The sequence below is a fragment of the Egretta garzetta genome, unplaced genomic scaffold, assembly GCF_000687185.1.
Source record: "Egretta garzetta isolate BGI_Z169 unplaced genomic scaffold, ASM68718v1 scaffold211, whole genome shotgun sequence".
NCBI classification, from domain to species: domain Eukaryota; kingdom Metazoa; phylum Chordata; class Aves; order Pelecaniformes; family Ardeidae; genus Egretta; species Egretta garzetta.
In genome coordinates, this window is record NW_009258673.1 from 80,289 (window position 1) to 99,851 (window position 19,563).

General features: G+C 48.8%; 1 protein-coding gene across 1 annotated transcript in view; it reads left to right on the forward strand.

Annotated features, from left to right (window-relative positions):
* NR6A1 (nuclear receptor subfamily 6 group A member 1) overlaps nucleotides 1-19,557 on the forward strand; it is a gene marked incomplete at its 5' end in the record, with an annotated part of 21,194 nt that extends 1,637 nt beyond the window's left edge. Inside the window, 7 exons of the mRNA XM_009648840.2 lie at nucleotides 3,118-3,173; nucleotides 5,184-5,341; nucleotides 6,195-6,419; nucleotides 7,074-7,328; nucleotides 12,051-12,172; nucleotides 14,409-14,561; nucleotides 15,564-19,557. Of these exons, the coding sequence (XP_009647135.1) occupies nucleotides 3,118-3,173; nucleotides 5,184-5,341; nucleotides 6,195-6,419; nucleotides 7,074-7,328; nucleotides 12,051-12,172; nucleotides 14,409-14,561; nucleotides 15,564-15,643 (1,049 nt within the window). The remainder of the gene's footprint in view (nucleotides 1-3,117; nucleotides 3,174-5,183; nucleotides 5,342-6,194; nucleotides 6,420-7,073; nucleotides 7,329-12,050; nucleotides 12,173-14,408; nucleotides 14,562-15,563) is intronic.
* Between the last annotated feature and the right edge of the window lie 6 nt (nucleotides 19,558-19,563).

Sequence of the window (19,563 nt, forward strand, 5' to 3'; positions counted from 1 at the left end):
GCGAGGGCGCTCGGGAGGACCCCGCCCCGCGCCCACCGTGCCAAGCCCGTCCCCGCCGCCGAGCTCCTCTTTGCGAGGTGCAGGCGCGCCCAGCTCCCAAACCCCCCGCTCACGCAGGTGCCGGGCCCAGGTGTCACAGCCTCCTTCTTTCTCACTTATTTTTTCTTCTTTTTTCCCCGGCAGGTCCTAGGTTAAGGCGCGTTTTCTGTGGTATTTTCATGCCGTGGTGCCCAAAGGATGGCATAATTGAGCTGCAAAGTCACCGCAGGGCTAGGACTAAATACAGTTCTGAATTCGGATAAGGCATAGAGCTTAACATCTGAAGGAGAATCTCTGAGGAGACTTTGGCTGTTGTGCAGCCCCGTACCAAGACAGCTCTTCTGGAGACTGTCCGTGTGTCCATATGTGTGTGTGTGTGAGAACCACCCAGGTCTCTTGAAGTCTTTTTTCATGGACCACCAGCAAAAACATTCCTACATTTTGTTGCGGGTCTTGGCTAGGTTATGCAGCTAGCAAGGCTTCCAAAAACCCTGTGCAAGTGAAGTATCGCAAGTGTGCTGAGCGACGGGGGGGTTCGGAACCCGCGCTGTCGGCAGCGGGGAACAGTGCTGGTCCACAGAGTCCGAGCTCCGCAGCAGAAGGTGTGTTTGTCTTTGCTGATACCCTAGTCACGTATCGCAGCAGATCCGAAGTATTGCCGAGCACCTCCCGGGTGTGGGGGTTTTTTCTTCCACGTAGGCTAGGAACAGTTGTAAGAGTTTACAAAAATAAACGAAGTCGGCGTCTATCCTGTAAATCTTGCCGTCGGACGCTGTGCCTGCGGGGTCTGGCAAGGTGGCCTGGAGAACATCAAACCACTGGCCAGCAGAGAGCTGGTAATGGTTTCAAGAGTAAGGGGATTCATTTAAGCTCCAGTTGTTGTAAAATATCACCAGTCTTAAAGATAATATGCATGGGCTTGGGCAGTGCCTTGGATAGAGCTCTGGTTTAAGTGGCACCCACGGCTCCAGGGACCTGCACAGCCAAACTACAACCTCCTCTTAGCACACCGGGGTTAAAGGTATCACCAGACGCCTTTGAGTTGGGAGTGCAGGCGTTGGTGCTGTCTGCCGCTGTGAAAGGCTCATCAGAGCCCTTCAGCAGGGAGGGCAGCTCTGCTGGAGCTGGAGCAGGGAGCTGCAGCCTGCCTGGGGGCAAGGCAGAAGGCCACCGGAGAGTAAAGACCAGCCTGGTGACCACCAACATTGTCTTCAGGGTTAAGAAGAACTGTAAACTCTGCAGAGACAAATTTTCCAAGGCGTTCTGTAAGATGATGTGGACATAGAAAAGGAAGGTGTACGCTAATGTCTGCTAGAATTACACTTTGAATTCAAAAGACCAAGACAATTCATGTCCATGGCTCTTGATGGAATTAGCTGAGAAGCTTTCTGAATCACAATTGGCAATAAAATATCTTGGAAAACTAGAGAAATTCCCCCCAAATTGAAAAACTGTTACTGTAGTTCCATTAAGTTAAAAAAGGAGCTGAAGGGAGTAACAGAGCGCTAACCATGACGGCTTAGTTTTACGTCAGCCACATTTTTTTAATGAGAAACCAGTGGGTTTTTTGAAACGGCTTTCATAGAAAATAAAGTTTGTTAAAATGAGATCGTTGTCTTGCGATAGCCTAAAAGACTTGCGTGATGTAAAAGATAACCATAAGCTGGTTTATGTCAATCTCAGGTTTTTTTATGTCGATCTCTGTTTTTTTGCCAATCTCATAACGTGTTGTCGTCAGGCGCCACGGGGATCGCTGTGCTGCTGGTCACGGGCTGGCGGAGTTGTAAGCCGTCAGGACGGTGGTGACTTGCATTGCTTGCCGAGGTGGTTACGATTCAGGAAAATGCAGTTTGCATCCGAGCGCGTGCGTAGCTCTGCCCTGCTACTATGGCCTTGGGGGAACCCGCACGTGTAATCCCCAAATTGCAAGTGCAGCACCGAGGCAGACGGGGATGATTTGAGCTGAGGGTATCTAAAATCAAGCAGCAGTGTGGCTTTTCTGGTACAGAAATTTTTCCTTAAATTTTGTGCCATTTTCTGCTTCGGGAGGGCCTCCCGCAGCCCCGTGTGCCGAGCAGGGTGAGGCCGGCCGGCAGCAGCAAGGTCACCGCGCAGCTGGGGAGAGCCTCCTGCCAAGTCTGGCCAGGTCGTGGTGGGAAAGAGATTGGGACCTGATAAACAGGGGGGACCCGGCCCGGGAGGGGAGGCGCACGAGGAGCAGCGTTGGTCTTTGAATGCCATCGGCTTCTGCAGAGCTGCTCTGCCAATAAAGAGAAAAGCAGGGGGAAGAGGAAGGTAGAGAAGCAGCTTCAGGATAATCTCCCGAATTGGACTTTAATCAAGCTCGCTGGAAATGGTTTAAAGAGCCTTAAAAATGCATCTGCTGCATTGAGAAACTCGGCTGCCCTTCCGAAATGAACCTGCATCGCTCGGTCTAGTAACTCAAATTTTAAACAGCAGCTTTGCATGCAGCCGGCTGGGTAAAACACCTCCCCTCCATGTTCTGTGGTAGCTGTAGGAGATGCAGCCCCCTGAAGTGACAGCGGCGTTACTCCTTACCGCCAAAGTGCTTTAGCTCTGTCTCGGCAGTGCCGGTCGGTGTCTCCCCAGGCGGAGCCTGGCCCGTGGTGGTTCACAGGGCTGTGGGCAGTGGAGTTAGAAATGCCGGCGCTCGCATTCCATTTTCTAGCAGTCGTGGGCATTCGTTGGGTTATTTCCAGCGGTGAAGTAGGGTTGCTTTCCCTGTGCCACTTCTAAAATTATTCTGGAATTAATTGTGATAAAGGACCTGCTATTCCTTTGTTACCCATCACTCAAGGATCGCATGAAGAAACTCAGCTCCCTGAGTAACGCTTGTACCCCACCGATGTGCGCATGCCCTTTGGCGTGAGGATCGTGGTGTGTGCTGCTCGAGCTCTCCAATGCCCTGGGAAGCACTGGAGGTTTCTGTGTAAACTGCTTTGACGAGCAACATTAATCTTTTAAGATAAAACGATTTTTTCAAAGTAGCAGATACTTTCTTATGTATTTCTAGGATGCTGAACAGTTCCTCACCACGGTTTGGTTGTTTTCTTTCAGCAATCAGAGAGGATGGCATGCCAGGAGGCAGAAACAAAAGCATCGGACCTGTCCAGGTGAGCATGTCCGGCCCTTTTGCTGTGGTTCCCTTCAGCTTTTGCTCTCTTGCCCTTGGCACACGCCTCATGGGTGGGGAGCTCGGACGGAGGCAGCGGCTTGGTGTGGGATGGGGCTGGGGCTGATTTGACTGAGCCCTCCTCAGCCCTGCCCTTGCCTCCTGCCGGCATAGCAGGGCTTTGACTCTCCACAAGCGTTAGAAATACCTGTCAGGAACAGTAGATTTGTAAATAAAGCTCAGTGCTTGCTTGTCCCTGGAGGGGACGCGGCGCAGTCCCAGGGTGCCCATGTGAATTCACGGGCGGTCTCTGGCCATCGCGGTGCTCTGTCCTTTGTGAGCTGCACAAGGACGTCTGTCCCTCTGGAGCTCCCAGTAAATCTCACGGGCTGCCTGCTGCAATTCCCTTCAGTTGTTGCAAGCGGGGCACCCAGTAAATGTCTCGCTGATTGATGGCACAGCTTGGCTGGAGATGTCTTGTAAAGCGCGAGGTAATTCAGCCCAACAGCTTGTACTGCATGCCTGAGAAATGATGGCCATTTCCAGCTCGCTTCTAGAAAAGTGGTCTTTTAAAAGTTTACTATTTATTTTAATAAAACAGAAATAACACGGAAAACATTTTCTGTGACTCTCTGTATCTATGAAGGGACTACTCATCCCAGGCCAAAACCAAACCATAAGAAGCCAAGCAACCAGTTTCCCTGCTTGCTCAGTAAGGTCCTCCACAGCAAACCAAGAAAGAGGCAAGAATTAGTGCAGCCGTGCCTGCGGGCAGCATCTCAGAGAGCTTGGTTCAAATAATGAAAAAAGCTCTTCATAACAATAGGACGTTTTCTGCTGTTTGCAGGCATCATATTTATAACAGCATCAGTTACGGATTTGTAAAGCCTGTGTGGGTCTATCAAGGAAGAACAAACATTTAATTTCTGGCCAGGTAACAATATTTACTGCCTCTCCGAGCAATGTAGCTGTAGTAAACCAGCAGCCTGTGCTAGCCAGAGCGGGCCGTTGCTCATCCGAGACTCGTGTGATCGGTCAGTGCTGGACCATCGCTTACGCCGTCAGCTCCATTTCCTGGGGTGAGGCTATTTAGCCATTGCACTCCTCAGGTTCTGTACCTGGGTAAGCCTACCAAGTTTTTCTGACAGTTTTGCAAGACTGGGATAAGCTGTCTAAGCAATGTTTGGCTCTTGAAAATGATGTTCAGAGTTCACTGCACTTTCTTGCAGCATGTTAACTCGAGGTCGTTCTGTATTTTGGGCCAGCCTCACTAAGGGACACGCACGGAACTAAAAAATCAAAAAAAAAACCCCAGGAACTTTGATGTTGCAGTATCCCTAGTACTGATGCCAGATTTCTCCAGGAGCATACCCAGCTCTTTCTTGAAAGTTTATACTTTTTTTAGTCCATTTTAGCTTCATATCTATTACTCTCTAATACTTGTTTTAGGTATTAGATGTTCGATTACTTCTTTAGGTGCCACCTGGTTCTTATCTGGGGAAAAATAGTGACCAATGCTTCCCTGTAAACGTTTTCCTGACTGATTTTATGTATGTCACCTTGCCTCTCTCAATTGCTGTATCCAACTGGAGCCTACCCCACCTTCTGTGTGCCTGTACCTCTGCGGGGTACTGAGTGATGTTCCCGATGAACTGGCCTCCATTACTCCCAGGTTTTTCACCGTGTGACAGCAGCTGATTTACGGCTCGTCGCCGTGCGTGTTTGACATCATCTTTTCATCTGTCCCTTCCCATCTGCTGTGTTATCGTCACTCGAATTGCACTGCAGGCACTGGAGGTCACCACGATTAGCTGTAAATAGATTTTTTTCATGTGCGTTGTTAAGTGTAAAGGAAAGACGTGATACCTGCAGGGACGGCGAAGCCTTTTTCCTGGTGCAGGGTGGTTTCAGCTCTGTTGGATGTGGCTGTACGGTCAGGGTGTTCATGTACAGGGGCTCTGCCTTATTTCTGTTCTCAGCTGAAGTAACCTAATGGTCCTGTGTTTGACAGATATCGGAGGAAGAGATTGAGAGAATTATGTCTGGGCAAGAATTTGAGGGAGAGGCAAACATGTCATGGAGCAACAACGGAGACAGTGACCATAGTTCCCCTGGAAATGGAGTTTCTGAGAGCAACCAGCCTTCACCCGTTTCTACTCCGTCTTCAAGGTGGGAATGACCCCTGGAAGAATTCCGCCTTACAGGAATCTTGGCTGTCGTTCCCTGAGTGATACTGTGGGTCAATGTAGGAAAAACGCACCGCGAGCGCATCTCCGTGTAAACTGAGCGTACTGCAGATGCTCACATCTCTAATTGTGTTTTGAGGAAGACAGCACTGGATTGAAAAGAATTGAGCTGGGAGGTGAAATACTTATGAGCGGATGAAAAAGACGACAGCGCTGAGTTAAAATTATATTTAAAATAGATCTCTTAATTTGTATTGATAGTTTTGTCTGCGGATTGTGTAAACATGATTACTTTTCACTGTTCGTTCTGTATAAGCTGCTTTTTCTCCACTCTGCTCAGGTTTTGCAAACAAATCGCTCCATTTAGGTTCCTAACTGCCGGCGTTCTGTTAACGGCAGTTACTGTTAGTGCCACGTTTGACTGGAAGCACAGCAAGAACCTCAGACTTGCGTTCCATCGCTTTCGGTTGCATTGTAAGCTGGGAGATGTTGTGTTCAGTGGCTGTGCAAACTCTTAGTTACAATCTTAATGCTGGCCCTTCAGGGAAGCTGGAGTGGAAGTGGTTTGTGCAGTCGGGTTTCTGTTTTACTCTCGGAATGGCTGCTCAGCAGCAGTTCCCAGATCTCCATTAAGCGGAACGAGCACCGAGCCAGGCTCAGCACGAGGCAAGCGCAAGGTGCCTGGTCTGCAGGCTCTCAGTTATTTCCAGTGTAGGGCTTAAAATGTTTTTTTCCTCCCTATTTTTATTAATACTATCGATGGAGCTGGATGCAATGTTTTAATGCATCAGGGAGAATTTTGGGGGTATATTAAAAACCTTTTCCTTTTCCAGTAGGTCCGTGGAGCTGAACGGATTCGCTGCACTCAGGGATCAGTATATCGGGACGCCGGTGTCCACGCACTATCAGTACCTCCCGCACCTTTTTAGCTATTCTGCTCACTCGGCTCTGATGCCCCCCCAGACGCGCAGCCTGGACCCCCAGTCGCACAGTCTGATCAATCAGTTGGTGTCAGCGGAGGACCTGGAGCCACTCAGCACGCCAATGCTCATTGAGGACGGGTGAGTGTGCGCGACGTGGTGCAAGGGGCTGCTGCATGTTCCTGGCTGGTTTTTGGGTCCGGCTGTCCTTGCCTGCACACATGGCTGCAGCTTGTGCGGCAGAGGTTGCTGACAGCAAGGGGGGCGGCTGGGTGCGTGTGTTCACGGCCCGATCGGCACGGGGGACACCTCCCCTGGGAGAAGATACAGCCATAATGCAAGCAGCAAACCAGACCACGTCCCGTGGGTGGCCTGTGCCCTTGGCTGGGGCTGGAGCTGGCGTGCGCGGACCTTGCGTGGGGTTTCAGGCTACGTGGCCAGGCTGAGCCTGTGCGGGAGCGGGCTCGATGGGTTTCAGCCCTGAGGTTGCATTAACTGTACAAAAATTAATAAGCACGGTAGCTGGAAAAATACACATAGGTGGAAAAAAGCAGGGTAGTCTGTCTGCTGGTGAGAGCTGCAGGGCTGTCTGGGAGGCCGAGCTGCCCCGCGGCTGGGCAGGCTGGGTGCTGGTCATCACGGTTCCCACCGCCAGGTGACACTCTGGGCACCGGCAAGTTGGGCACTTGAACACGAATTCCTGTGGCATTTGCCTTGCTTTTCAAGTGCCTTGTCAGATGATGTCATTCAATGTTGTTAATTGTTTTTATGCCTTCATATTAACTGTGCCTGCAGGTACAAAGTGACTCAGGCAGAGCTGTTTGCGTTGTTGTGTCGTCTGGCGGATGAATTGCTTTTCAGGCAGATTGCTTGGATCAAGAAGTTGCCGTTCTTCTGCGAACTCTCCATCAAGGACTATACCTGCCTGCTCAGCTCTACGTGGCAGGAGCTGATCCTGCTCTCCTCGCTGACTGTTTACAGCAAGCAGATCTTTGGTGACCTTGCGGACGTCACCTCCAAGTATTCTCCCTCTGATGATGAGCTGCACAGGTGAGACGTTGGGCCGAGCCCGCGGGTAAGGGAGCGAGATTAGGGATGGGGGAGCCGTTGGGTGCCCTGCGACCAACTAACCACCTCTAACAGGTCAACTCGCTGCTGTTTTCCTTTTCTGTTTTTTAGGGAATGGTTGTTCCAGGCTTAGAAAGTACACGGTGGTTAGTCAGTGTTGAATCAGAACTTCCTTCTGCGGGGGAAGGTGCACAGTGCTGTACGGTGCTTTTTGAAGTTCCCGTAGCAATGCTGTCATCCTCCAGCACAGCCCTACAAACCGCCTTTTTTATGGGGAGAGTAAAACTAGCCAGCGGTTTGGGTAACCCTGAAATACAGAACGGAAGGTCTTATTTAAAAACCCTTTGGTCCGGTGGAAAGGTTGTTCACACAACTGGTTGTCTATATTATCATAATGGTTTGTTATTAATTGCTATTTCATTGTTTTGATTACATAAATTTAAAGATGTTGCAACTTAGCTCTTGTTTTTTCCATCATATGCGCTATCTGATGCTCTGAGGAACCTGCCTTTCATTTATCATTTTGGTCAGCGTGTTGTTTTTTGGTTTGGGTGTTTTGTTTTGTAGACTTGGTGCCAGATGGATCCTCCTTTCGGTAGTAGACTCACGATCTCACAATATTATGGCAGAGTAGGTAGGATTTACAGAAACTGCTGCCCACCCTCCCTTTTAACATCTGCCCCGTTTGTGCTCCACCCTTGCTAGGCTTGGTGATTTTGGAAGAGTCACCAGGGGATCTAAGATGAGCAGAGATTTAAAATACTGCTGTGGTCCTCAGCCATCGCGGTATCTAACGGTTCTTTGAGGTTCCTTTGTGCATCTGTTCTGAGAACCGGAGGGGCTGGCTGGCTGACGAGCATGGCGGAGGAGTGGAGGGGCCAAGAGCTGGACCCAGGTGTCTCATTTCCTGGGGCAGGTTCCTCCGCGGTGCTGTTCTGCCCAGCCATTCATCGTGCATCTGGTGCTGCTCCTGTGAGGAACAGTAAGGGTCATAGAAAACCACAATAACACTTGTTCCTGCATTCAGCTGCCCTTTTGTTCCTGCTGTCCTGGTCAGAGCCTCAAAAGAGAAGTGTTTGTTTCATTTTGGGTTTGCGATAAATACAAGCGAGAGGTAAGAAAACAAGACAAAGGAGGAATCCTCGCCCTTCAGAAACCGGCAATTCAGAGCTGGTCGCCTCGAAAGTCCTTCAGAGAAGATCTGTGCACATGGATGAAAATAGGTGTTCTTGGGAGTGGAATGTTTCTGTAGTCTCTTCTTCTGATTTAGCTTTTCAAGTGTCATTCATTGTCATTAGTAACATGGGAAAATGCACACAAAAAAAGCCATTTAGCGGGAAGTTGCACAGATGAGGGGTCTCGAGCTGCATGGCTCCCTCCCCGTTGTCTTTATGATAGTTCAGCCACAGCTTGACTGCCTGCAGGCGGCAGTGGGGTAGTTCATGGGTGTCGGTCTCCCTGTCCGAGGCACTCATGGAATAGCTGGTCCCTTCGGATTTGCGAGGGGCTCTGAGGGAGAGGTGGCCGACTTGTGGGTTTCCTCAGAGAGCCCCTGTTTCCTCTGGCGTTGATCAGTAATGACTGCAAAACAAAGTTCATTACATCTCACAGCTGGTTGAAGAAAGTTCGCTGAGCTGTGATCGTCTGGCGCTCTGGGGTTAATTTCTGTTCTTATTTAGCAAAATGACGGGAGCAATGCTAATGCTTAGGTAGGTGATGAATGAAGGCATAGGATGAGCTCCCCAGCCCCGGTGTTTTAATCGCTTCTAACAGCTGGCTAAATGTTCTGTTTGCCTGATAGATCAAATGTTTTCTTTTATTGTGCTGTTTTTCTGGAGATGAATATGAAATTAATAGATTCCTGACCTCCCCCAGCACTCCTGATAGCGCTTCCCTTCCCCCTCCTCCCCAGCTGATCCCGATAACTCCCAGCCAGAAACTTGCCTGGTGTAAACTGCGAGGAAAAGTGTGTGGAGGAGTCGGTCCTCGAGAAGAAATAGGGCTGTGAAAAACAGAACAGCTTTGTTTGAAAGGGGGAGGAAAGTATGCATGGAAAAGTAAGACAGTTCAACTGCAGGAATGAGAGAAGAGCTCTCCTGGATTTATGAAGTGATGAGTGGCTGGTAAAAATGTGCATGCTCTAAAAACAATTAAACCCAACAGATGACTGAGTGGTCTTTGTGCTCATTAACTTCTTGAGCTTTGCAATCTTGCACCTGCGAGATTTTTAATGTCAACTTGAGAGCAAGAAAACTTGTACAACTTTAGATTAGCTGACAAGGCTTTCATCACTTACAATATTACTTTCTTGAAGAAGCGACCTGGAGTTCAGATAGCTTGTTTTCACTTCTCTGAGGTCAAACTCCACCATGCATTTTACAAATAACTTTGAAGTAAACAAACACACATGCCAAAATAAGGTATTATTCAGTGAAAAAGGTTCTATTTTTGTTCTATTCAAAGATGGCTTTCTGGCTGTGCTCTTATTCTTTGTGCTGCACAATGCCAGAGCGCAGCTAAAGCTTCCCTAAACACTTCTGCCCCACTTCTGAGCATTTTTGCAATATGTGGTTTCTTTGAAACCAGGGGTATTGCTGTGAGATGCGTTCCCGAGAGGCCGTTCTGGCTGTTGGCACGTGTGGGATGGTCCCGGAGCGTGCCCACGGGCACCGGCAGCCCTCTGTGCCCTCCGGCTCCGCTTCTGCCCGTTGCTTTCACCGCGGCTTTTTTGTGGTGCAGACGCGGGGCGTCGCTCATGAAGAAGCAGCCCGGCACCCCCTTCTGCAGGAGGACCTCGTTCTGCACCTCCACAATCTCCACCAGCCAGTTTCCCAGGAGATTTTGGGGAGATTTATATTCCCTGTGCATCAGTGTGCCCCCTCCCGCCCGCCTGTGTCGCTGGCTTCCCTTGGCAAGTATGGACGCTCTGCAGAAATGCGCAGCTTGTTTTCAGCAAGCGGTACAAATCCAGAAGTGAGTGTGGCTGGTGAGATGCTCCAGGGTGGGTGGAGGTGGCAGAGCCAGGTCCCAGGGGAGGATCCCTGGCAGTCCACACTGCCAGCAGTGCTTTTCTGGTTGGATCTTGATCAGCATTTCTTAAGTGCGATGAATCCTGCACGTCCTATGCGAGGGGGAAAGTTTAGAAGGCAACGGCACGCGTCCCGTAGACTGCGCCCTTCAACCACAGCCTGAGCCTCACTCCCTCCAACATGGGTTACTTGTGCTTTTGTGTGTGTTTGTGTTTGTGAGAAGGATCCCAGCCTTCCTGCAGTAGGTCTCACCCCAGAAGCTCTCGGCCAAGGAAAATTAACAAACCATAAGGAACAGGTAGTAAGCACGGCTGTGTGGAAGTGCAGGATCTCTGAGAGTCGCTCCTGGGAATTTTTGGGAGGTGAGCTTCCTCTCCCATCTGTCAAATAAATGAAGTGTGCGTTGCTCTTGTACACGGGTTGGTGTAATTCCTCAGTGTTTAGAAAAGGTTAGTTATTTCCAACGGCAGCCTACAGATACAAGAAACTGTAGGTGCTTTTGCTGTTGGAAATGGACTTTGTTCTGGGAGCTTCTGTGCAGCAGGGTCCGTGTTCTGCAGTCCTGCACCGCCTGGGTGCCGCTCTGTTCAGCTGGCACAGGGAACCGTGCTGTGCAGAGCCACAGCCGGGGCGTTGCACCGATTCTACAGGCAAGGGATAAAATTATTTATCGGCTTTGTAGAACGGAAGGGTTTGTATAAAAAATACCAACAGACTTGGATGCCGGGTGGGGTGTGTTTGTTGCAGAGAGACAGGGTTCCCCTGTAACGTGCTGGAAGGCAGCACCAGTCCCAGATCTCCCGGGGTGGGGTGCAGGGTGCTGCGCGGCTGCTGGGGACACCTCCAGGCCCCCAAGGATGCGTCGGCGTTTCTGCTGGTGGCCAGCACAGGGTACGTCGGGCTGCTGCAAGTGGTGGGAAGCACAAACTGAAGAAAGGTGCGAGGCAGCGAGGGGCGAGAACACGTGGAACGCTGCTGGGGGCGGCTTGTCTTCTGGGGGGGAAGCACTCCAAGGATTGCTAGAGGTGCTTTTATCCTGCAGAAGTATCCATCGGGAGTAAGGCGCAGTGCTCTAACGCGGCTGCGAGCTGCTTTCTGCCGTGGGTAGATGCAGCGCAGCACCAGGCAGATGGGGAATACCTGCTGACACTTGCATCTTGACAGCGGGTGTTTTGCAGGATATTTCCATGTCCTACAAGACAAGTATCACTCCACATCTCTCTGAAATCTTGCCTCATTCCCCAAACTGCTTAGTTAAAGCTCCCATTAGCCCAGCGAAGTGCAAAGGTACAATCCTCATTGAAATCTAGGGAAATACAAGTATGGAGAGGCAAAGCAGTGTGCCTACAAGCATGCAAGAAGTTTTTGCACGTTCCTGGCTCCACCAAACCTTTTCCTCTGTCAGAGCAGGCTGGCGATCAGCTGAATCACCAAGAGATTTTTTTTTTTTTTGCTAAAATATCTGTAACAGCCAAGTTTGTAACTGAGTCATTTTCCTTCTTACTACTACTTTAAATTAATGGTGCCAGCAGACTTCAAGCAGTTCGGATGACAATTTTTTTTTTTTAATTCTCTTGCAAGACGTTAAAATCTCTGAAGTTATTTCGATAAGCTTCTTGCCTTTATTGCACGGGCTGTGTCCTGTATACGCTGATGTGTGATCTCTGTCCTCCAGATTCAGTGAAGAGGGGATGGAGGTGATGGAGCGGTTGATCTACCTCTTTCGCAAATTCAACCAGCTGAAGGTCAGCAACGAGGAGTACGCGTGTATGAAAGCCATTAACTTCCTAAATCAAGGTGAGTCGATGAAGAGGAGGTTCTCGGTCCCACTGTAGAAATTCTCTGAAACAGTCTGAGCAGCCTTTGCTTCCCTGTTGAGAAATGGGAGGAAGGGACCTGAGACCCGCAGAGAGACCCAGGCTCTGAAACCTCTCTGTACGTGTTCACTGTCGTGCAGACCAAGCACCACACAGAGCGGGATACTTGTGTACCCACCTGAAGAAATCCTGGAAGCGAACAAGTTCATTTGCCTAGCCAATTTTTATCGCCTTTAAATAGAGACACCAGGATGGTTAGCGTGCTGTTTTACACATGTGCCAACGGTACCGATACCAGAATTGGAACAGAGCAGAGAGGCCAGCGAAACCTTTCTGGATAAGGTTAGGGTGAGATGTCTTACCAGCTGCTAACGGACTTTTCATCAGGGAAAGGTGTCCTCTAGAAGTATTACTGCTTCAGGTAGCCATTTAGGCAATTAACTAGATTATACTTTAGAACCAGTTAATTTGAGTGCCTTTTTTTTTTCTGAAGTAAGCATTGACTATTTGCATAACAACCTTTCAAAGATTCCCGACTAGAATATATTTTTGTTCATTTTTCTGCTTTAAAGGGTGAATTTGTAAAACCAATCCTCTCTTTTTTTTTAGAGCTTTTCTGACTCTTTAAAATGTTTACCTTCAGGATATATGCTTAGGTCACCTAGTTGGCTTCCTGCTATTTAGATTCTATACCTCACGCTAGCTCTTTAAAGTGGAAAGTAATCGTGAATGAAGTATTTATACGCAGGCAATGAATTCTGCCTGAGAAGGGACTGAATCCTCCCGTGGATCAACCAGCCCATTAAAGCGGGCGGTCCAGTCTGTTGCAAGACCCTAGACATTTCAAAATCCACGCAGCGTAATTCTTCAACACGTGAGAAGATCCCGGTCGTCTCCTAACAACTGTAGTGGGCTGAAATAGTTGGGAATAGATCGGGTTTGTTCCTCAGTGGTGCTCGTCCCTGTCTCCACTCTTGCTCGTTGTCTCAATCCACTGCTCGTGGGTCCCCTTTCCCGGTCGTTTGTTGTGGCGCCGGGTCTGTGGGGCCTCGCAGGACATTTCTTCGCGTTCTAAGTGAAGACAACTGTTGAGAGGCAAATGCTTAATGGATGGTGTTCGGCTGTAATTTTGGAAATAAATGTTCCCAAAGCCTTTTCGTACCATGAAAGATAGTTGCAGTCCGTAGAAATGTGCTGCAGGCTCTCTCCTCCCCCACTCGCTTCCAGCGGGAGATAGTGCTGACGCTTCAATCTGTGCCGGGCTGAGGTTCCGGTTTGCTTCCCTGGGCAGTTTCCTGACACTGGATAATGCACTTCTCGATCTGTCTCCATTGTTTTCCAAAATGTATTTTCATTAACTTCCTGTCTTCTTTTATTTTTAGTTGAAGTTTGCAATTTTTTATGTGAAATACCTGAGAATTATTTTTAAAAGTCAGCTTTTGGGCAGCAGATTAATGCCTCTTCCGTCAGATGGTCTTACAATACTGAGCCTGCACCCAGGGTCCGCAGCTTCCTTGCTGCACGGCGCTGGATCCTTCCCAGGACCCCCAGCAGCATGCTGATGCCATTGATCACGTTGAACAGTGGCAGTGGGGCTGCCTGCCAGTTTGATAGCTTGGAGATGTCCATTTTTCCTTTGTGTACGTTGCCTGACATTGGCAAAGCTAAATTTAAAAATAAGAAGTTGACAAGCTCATGTGACATAATTCATAAGCAGATGGGGAGAAATATGATGATACCTTGAATTATAGAGTTGAGCGTTTTCCTCAGCCAAGATGATATAGCTAAAACCAACATGTTTCTGTCTGAGGAAGTATTATGCTGAATCCACTGTGAGGACTAAACCTTGACATACAGCTGCTTTACACCCGGGCAGCGGGGATTTAAGGTTGCTGGAGCTGTTATCTCCAAGAGTGTTCGTTGAGCTCTGTAGATGAGCAGCTTAGGACATTCGCTGTTCTCATCCTGGTCTTTGGTGGGAGGAAATCCTCTACCCAGGCACACGTGTAAAGGCACACCCGCGATGCGGGCACGCCAGGAGGGGAGACGGGGAATTTTAGTATTTGTCCACTCGAAGCCAGTCTCCGAAGCAGGGACCCAGCTTAGAGTTTTAGCAATCAATCTGTCTTTCCTGAAGAAATGGCAATAAGCGTGAGGCTGCTGCTCTTCTAGGATGCTTCTCTCATGTCCTCATTACTCCAGTTCTTCTCTTTCAGACATCAGGGGTCTGACCAACGCGTCCCAACTGGAGCAGCTCAATAAGCGGTATTGGTATGTTTGCCAGGATTTCACGGAGTACAAATACCCACACCAGCCAAACCGTTTTCCGGATTTAATGATGTGTTTGCCAGAGATACGATATATTGCAGGTAACTTTCTGAGCTCTTCTCCCATGGGGATCATGTGCAAATTACAAAATTTGCTTTTAAAAGCAAATTAATTTGTAACCGCAAAATTCTTGTCGGCTTCGGTGGAGGATGTTTGTGCGGGACCTTTTTCTGTTGAAGCTTCTGCCTGGCTTTGAGCTCACCTCCCGTCACCCCTAGCTCACCCAGCCACACTGGCTCTTTGCAAGTTGTCCCTGCGCCACTGGCGGACGTGGCGTTACGTCCCGCTCCCGGGTCCCCTGCTCCCAAGGGGGCGTGCCTCGCTCTGACCTTTAAATACTTTGGTCATGTTCTCATTTTATTTTTTTCCTTTCAATCCCATCTCAGAGGCATTTTGTCTTAAAGGGGTGTAATCCTGGTTTGAGTAGTTCTCTCTTAAGACACAGAGAGATCTCTGAGATGCTGCTCAATTAAGGAGCAGCTGAGAGGGGGGGCAGACCTGCAGTGTAACCCCCCAGGTTTCAGCTTGTCCAGACCTCTGAAATCCGCAGGTGAACTTTCAAATGCAGTTGTGTCCCTAATTAGATCTGCAAGGTCTGGTGTTACTAAAACGTTGTTTGTTCCTGAATGTTATGGCAAAGGGAGATACTTGCCTCCCCATGTCAAGGCTCCGTATGCTTCATCCTACTCCACTATAACAAACTAGATAATAATCACAGAGTAGCTCTCGTAATTTACTCATTGAGCTCAACGAGGGAGTTTGAGGAGAGTCGGGATTTAGCCTTTCCCAGTTTCTATAAATACTGCTCCATTGTGGAGAAATCATTTTGATCTGACTTTGCCCATTTATTTAGCTTTCGATTCAGTAAATAATAAATCCTGTTGTGTCCAAATGAATATCAAATGTCTAATGTAGCGGTAGGATGATTAACTGTTTCTCTGAGAGGTTCAAGGTAAAACCATCTCCAGCGTTGCTGGCTTAGGTGTCTCTGAAATCTGATTCAGGAGTGGCTGCTAATTCTGTTTTTTTTTTTTTCTTACCAGGAAAAATGGTGAATGTCCCCCTGGGGCAGCTGCCCCTCCTTTTTAAGGCCGTTTTGAAAAAGAGCGTGAGCAAAGAGTGAGCCCAGCTCGCCCCGGCCGGTGCCTTACGCTGTGCCTCAGGCAGGGAGCTGGCTCACCTCGGGAGAGGGGCAAACGCGATCCAGGCAGGAGACGGGGAAGCGGGCGTCCCTGCCATTGTAGCAAGAATCTTTTTTGTTTGTTTTTTGTTTTTTTACTCTTTTTCCTATATATTTATTTCACGACAGAGTTGAATGTATGATCTTCAACACGATGCACATGGTTCTGTATGAATGCAGCAGATGCATTCTCCAGCGGTTTACAGAATGTGAAGATGTTTAATGTTACAGTGTTTGTTAGGGTTAGTTCTTTTGTATTTTGGGGGCTGGGGACCGAGATGACTAAGACTACCTCAAGGAGAAGATGCTGTTCGCGCGCTGCTCTTTCCGTGATTTGTATCCAAAAGCGTTTGTCCTAGAGAGCAAACGGCCTCACCATATTGACAGAGCTGTTAGTATCCCAAATGGACGATTTTGGAGAAGTGGGTGTTAGAGAAGTGCCAAGCTTTTCTTTTCTTTAAATATAGTAATCATTGTAAAAAGGCAGGGAGTGGAGAAGAAGGAAGAGTCTGTCTAGCCAGTTGGTTTCTTTTCCCCTGGCCATTTTCAGATGCAGGTGGTAGCTCCTGCCGTTTCCTTGAATCCCGCCCCAGCGGGATCCCTCCGAGCTGCGAGGGGCTCGCTGTCCCCGTCCCCTCCGGGGAGCTGCAGGAGTGGGCTCTGCCCCCAGCCTGACCATCAGGCCTCTCGCTGTGGCTGCACACCTTTCCATCCGACTGAAACTGGGTTGCTGCAGTTCGTAGCAGGCTCCTGGCATTATACAAAGGTACTCTCGTTGCTAGAGAACTGCGCGTAATTTCTCATCGCTTCCTTAACATCCATTTTAGGTTCACAAAAGCAGGAAAAACCTACTTAGAGAGGAGGCAGGATTGCCCCTTTCAGTGTGTGCCTCCAGGGTGGTATCTGACTACCGAGGAGGCTTCTGCATTGCAGCAGTCCCAAGCAGCCCGATTCTGGGAACAGTTAACATACCCTGTGGTTAAATGGGACCTCTGTAATGGGGTAGGGGACTCCAGTGTCCTCTGGCATGGCTTTCTCTGCTGGATTCGGGGAATGCATGATCCATTGTCGTATCCTGCCAGGACTGTTATGCTGCTTGTGGTACCCCTTCTTACCAGGAAAAAATGGTATTAATGCAGTACTTGGTAAATTGTTCTGTCCTAGGTGTTGCAAGGCTTGGATTTTCCATCTCACAACCTCCACACCACTCCACTGCACGGACAACTGGTTTAATCATAGAATCATTTGGTTGGAAAAGACCTTTAAGATCATCGAGTCCAACCGAAATGACAACTGGTTGGCTCTTTGAGTATTTGCTAAGTGCCGGTGTTTATCTAAATGTGGGTATTCTCATGAGTAACCTCATGGCTTCTGGCCTGGGGCGGTGGTGGGGAGGTTGGATGAGATGCTCTTGTTCCCATCTCCTTCATTTAGAATTAACACTCAAAGACTCAGTCATTCTCCTAGGCAGCCATGTCGCCCTGGCTGGATTTCCTTCCCTGCATCCCTAGATATGAATCTGACGTTTGTGTAGCAAGCGGGTTCATCAACAAATGTTGGAATGCTGTTTTAAAAATATTTTGGGAGACAACTTCTGTTCCTTCAGGGTAGGAGGGACCAGTTGCTACCTTTCTGTCTTGTCCTGGTGACAGCGGCGTGGCACAAAGTGAGTACTACTGGGTGCTGAAGCTGCTGTGAGGTGAATGTGATGGTGAACAGGAGAAGCATCTCATTCACCCAAGCTGTCTTTCCTTGCCCTTCGCCCCGCGGGTGCTCCCTCGCTTGCAGCCCAGGGGACACTGTGACCCGCTTGCCTTGGCATGTCTCTCGGTTCGTCAGCAGCTCCGCGCGTCCCGGGCGCTGACCGCTGCTCGGAGACCCGCTGCTGGCTGACCGCCGGCCCACGCCGGCATCGCCTTCTCTGCAGTCCCGCTTGGGCATCTTCCAGCTTGATGGCTTCCCTTTTCTGAAAGCCGGCTAGCTGCTCATTTTTCATTATTTAAATAGGATGTTACGGGTAGCAGCTGCTGGGCCCAGCAGCAGGTCAGCTTGATAGAGCTTCACAGTCCAAAGGCGGTTCCGTAAATCTCATTTCCCTTCTGACTGTAAAATGAGACAAGCGCGTATTTCTCAGGAAAGCCTTCTGCATACAGCCTATACCTCAAGTGTAAATGGGAAGATGTTAGTGTATCTGTCTGTAAGTTAGGAAGTATTTCTCAGCTTTTAAGTTTAATTTCCAGATAGCTTGATACGATCTTTTTATTACGGGTTATCTTCTGGCTTGCTGTTTTATACACTCAAGGAATTGTTAAAATTGCATAGGAGTAATTTTATTCTACAGTTACTGAATTACTATAATCTGTGGATGAATAAGAGTTTTGTTTTAATTAGTGTACATAAAAGTGGTCATCTTATTGCCAAATACCCCACAAAAGTAATCTACTAGGTATTCTGTGTTTATCCAAAATAGACTCCCAAGACCAATGCTGTACCAACAGCAGCAGAAAACTTAAATTAACAGAAAAAAACCATAAATATCAGCAAAAAACCTAAATTCACTTATGATGACGAATGGACAAGAATGTGCTCCTTTCTATTGTATAAAGCAAATGTTGCAAAGGTTGATTGGCGGCCGTATCCATTACCAAATGACCCATTTGCTGTAGGGAGTAGAAAAGCCTTACTACACCGACAAGTAAGGACGACGCCGATGTACCGAACCAGAATCCAGCTCACTGGACAGTCATTCTTAACACCTTCTGCACCAAGTCCTCTAACGACTTGTGTTTTTTAAACAGGGTAAAGTGAATGTGTTGCATTGCGAACTCAGGTATTATGAGAAGGTAGGAACGTAGCTAGAGATGTAGAGACGCTAGGTCAGTCACTAGATGTATTTGTGAATTTGGTTTGAAGGACACCCTGGAAAGGTTGGAATTTTTGTTCCATTCTTCACGTAACATTCGGTTTACAGGGACTCATATTTTATTTGTGCTTAATGCTAGTAGGGGGAAGTTCATTATCTTTGGTATCTATCTGCTCTTGCTTATCTGACCTTCTGTCATAGAGAAATCAATCAACAATAATAGTCTTTGGTAGAATTTTCTGCCATGACAAGTCAATTTTTATCCCCTATTTGAAAGATAAATTGGCTGACTGACCCCCTCCTCTCCTTCATAGCATTTGTGCAGATGGAAAGCTGAAGAGTTACTTTTAATCCGAACAGAGATTTGGGACATAAATTTGAAGTGCTCGGGCTCACGTATTCAGAGGGACTCTGCCTGGGTATCCTCGTTGCTGTTTTACAGCTTGAAGCTCGTCACCCGGTGCAGAGAACTGAGCAGAAATCGCTGCCAGCTGATGGGGCTGAGTCCCAGCTCGAGTGGCAACACCCCAAGACCTGAACAATTGGGTTTTATTCTGCTGCCTGCCTTTGGGCCAGGCTCCTGTCCCGAGAGCTGAGCCTTGACCCCACTGTGTGTGTCGGTAGCGAGCCCTTGGCCTCGGCGCGCCCGGCCCCTCGAGAGGGCTGGGGGACGGAGGGACGACCGGGGCGCTCAGAGATGCCAGGTACCGGTCTGAACCGATGGGCTCTGGGCATGGCAAAATTGAGGCGGCAGGAGCTAACTCACTCTCCAGCCGCTTTGCATACGCGTTAGCTGCCTTCTAATTGTTATTAATGCCGGGGCGTTCGCCTTTCTCCTCTCACGCCTGCCAGCCCACGGAGCTGTGCGGAGGCGCTGCTTGCCTTGGGGCATCGGGGTGCAGCTCTGGATTTTTCTGTAGTTCTTCAGTCCTGAGCTTTTGCCGTCTCCCGTCACGCAAAGACCAAAGGGAGGACGTGGTGTTCTCGGGGTGATCAGCGC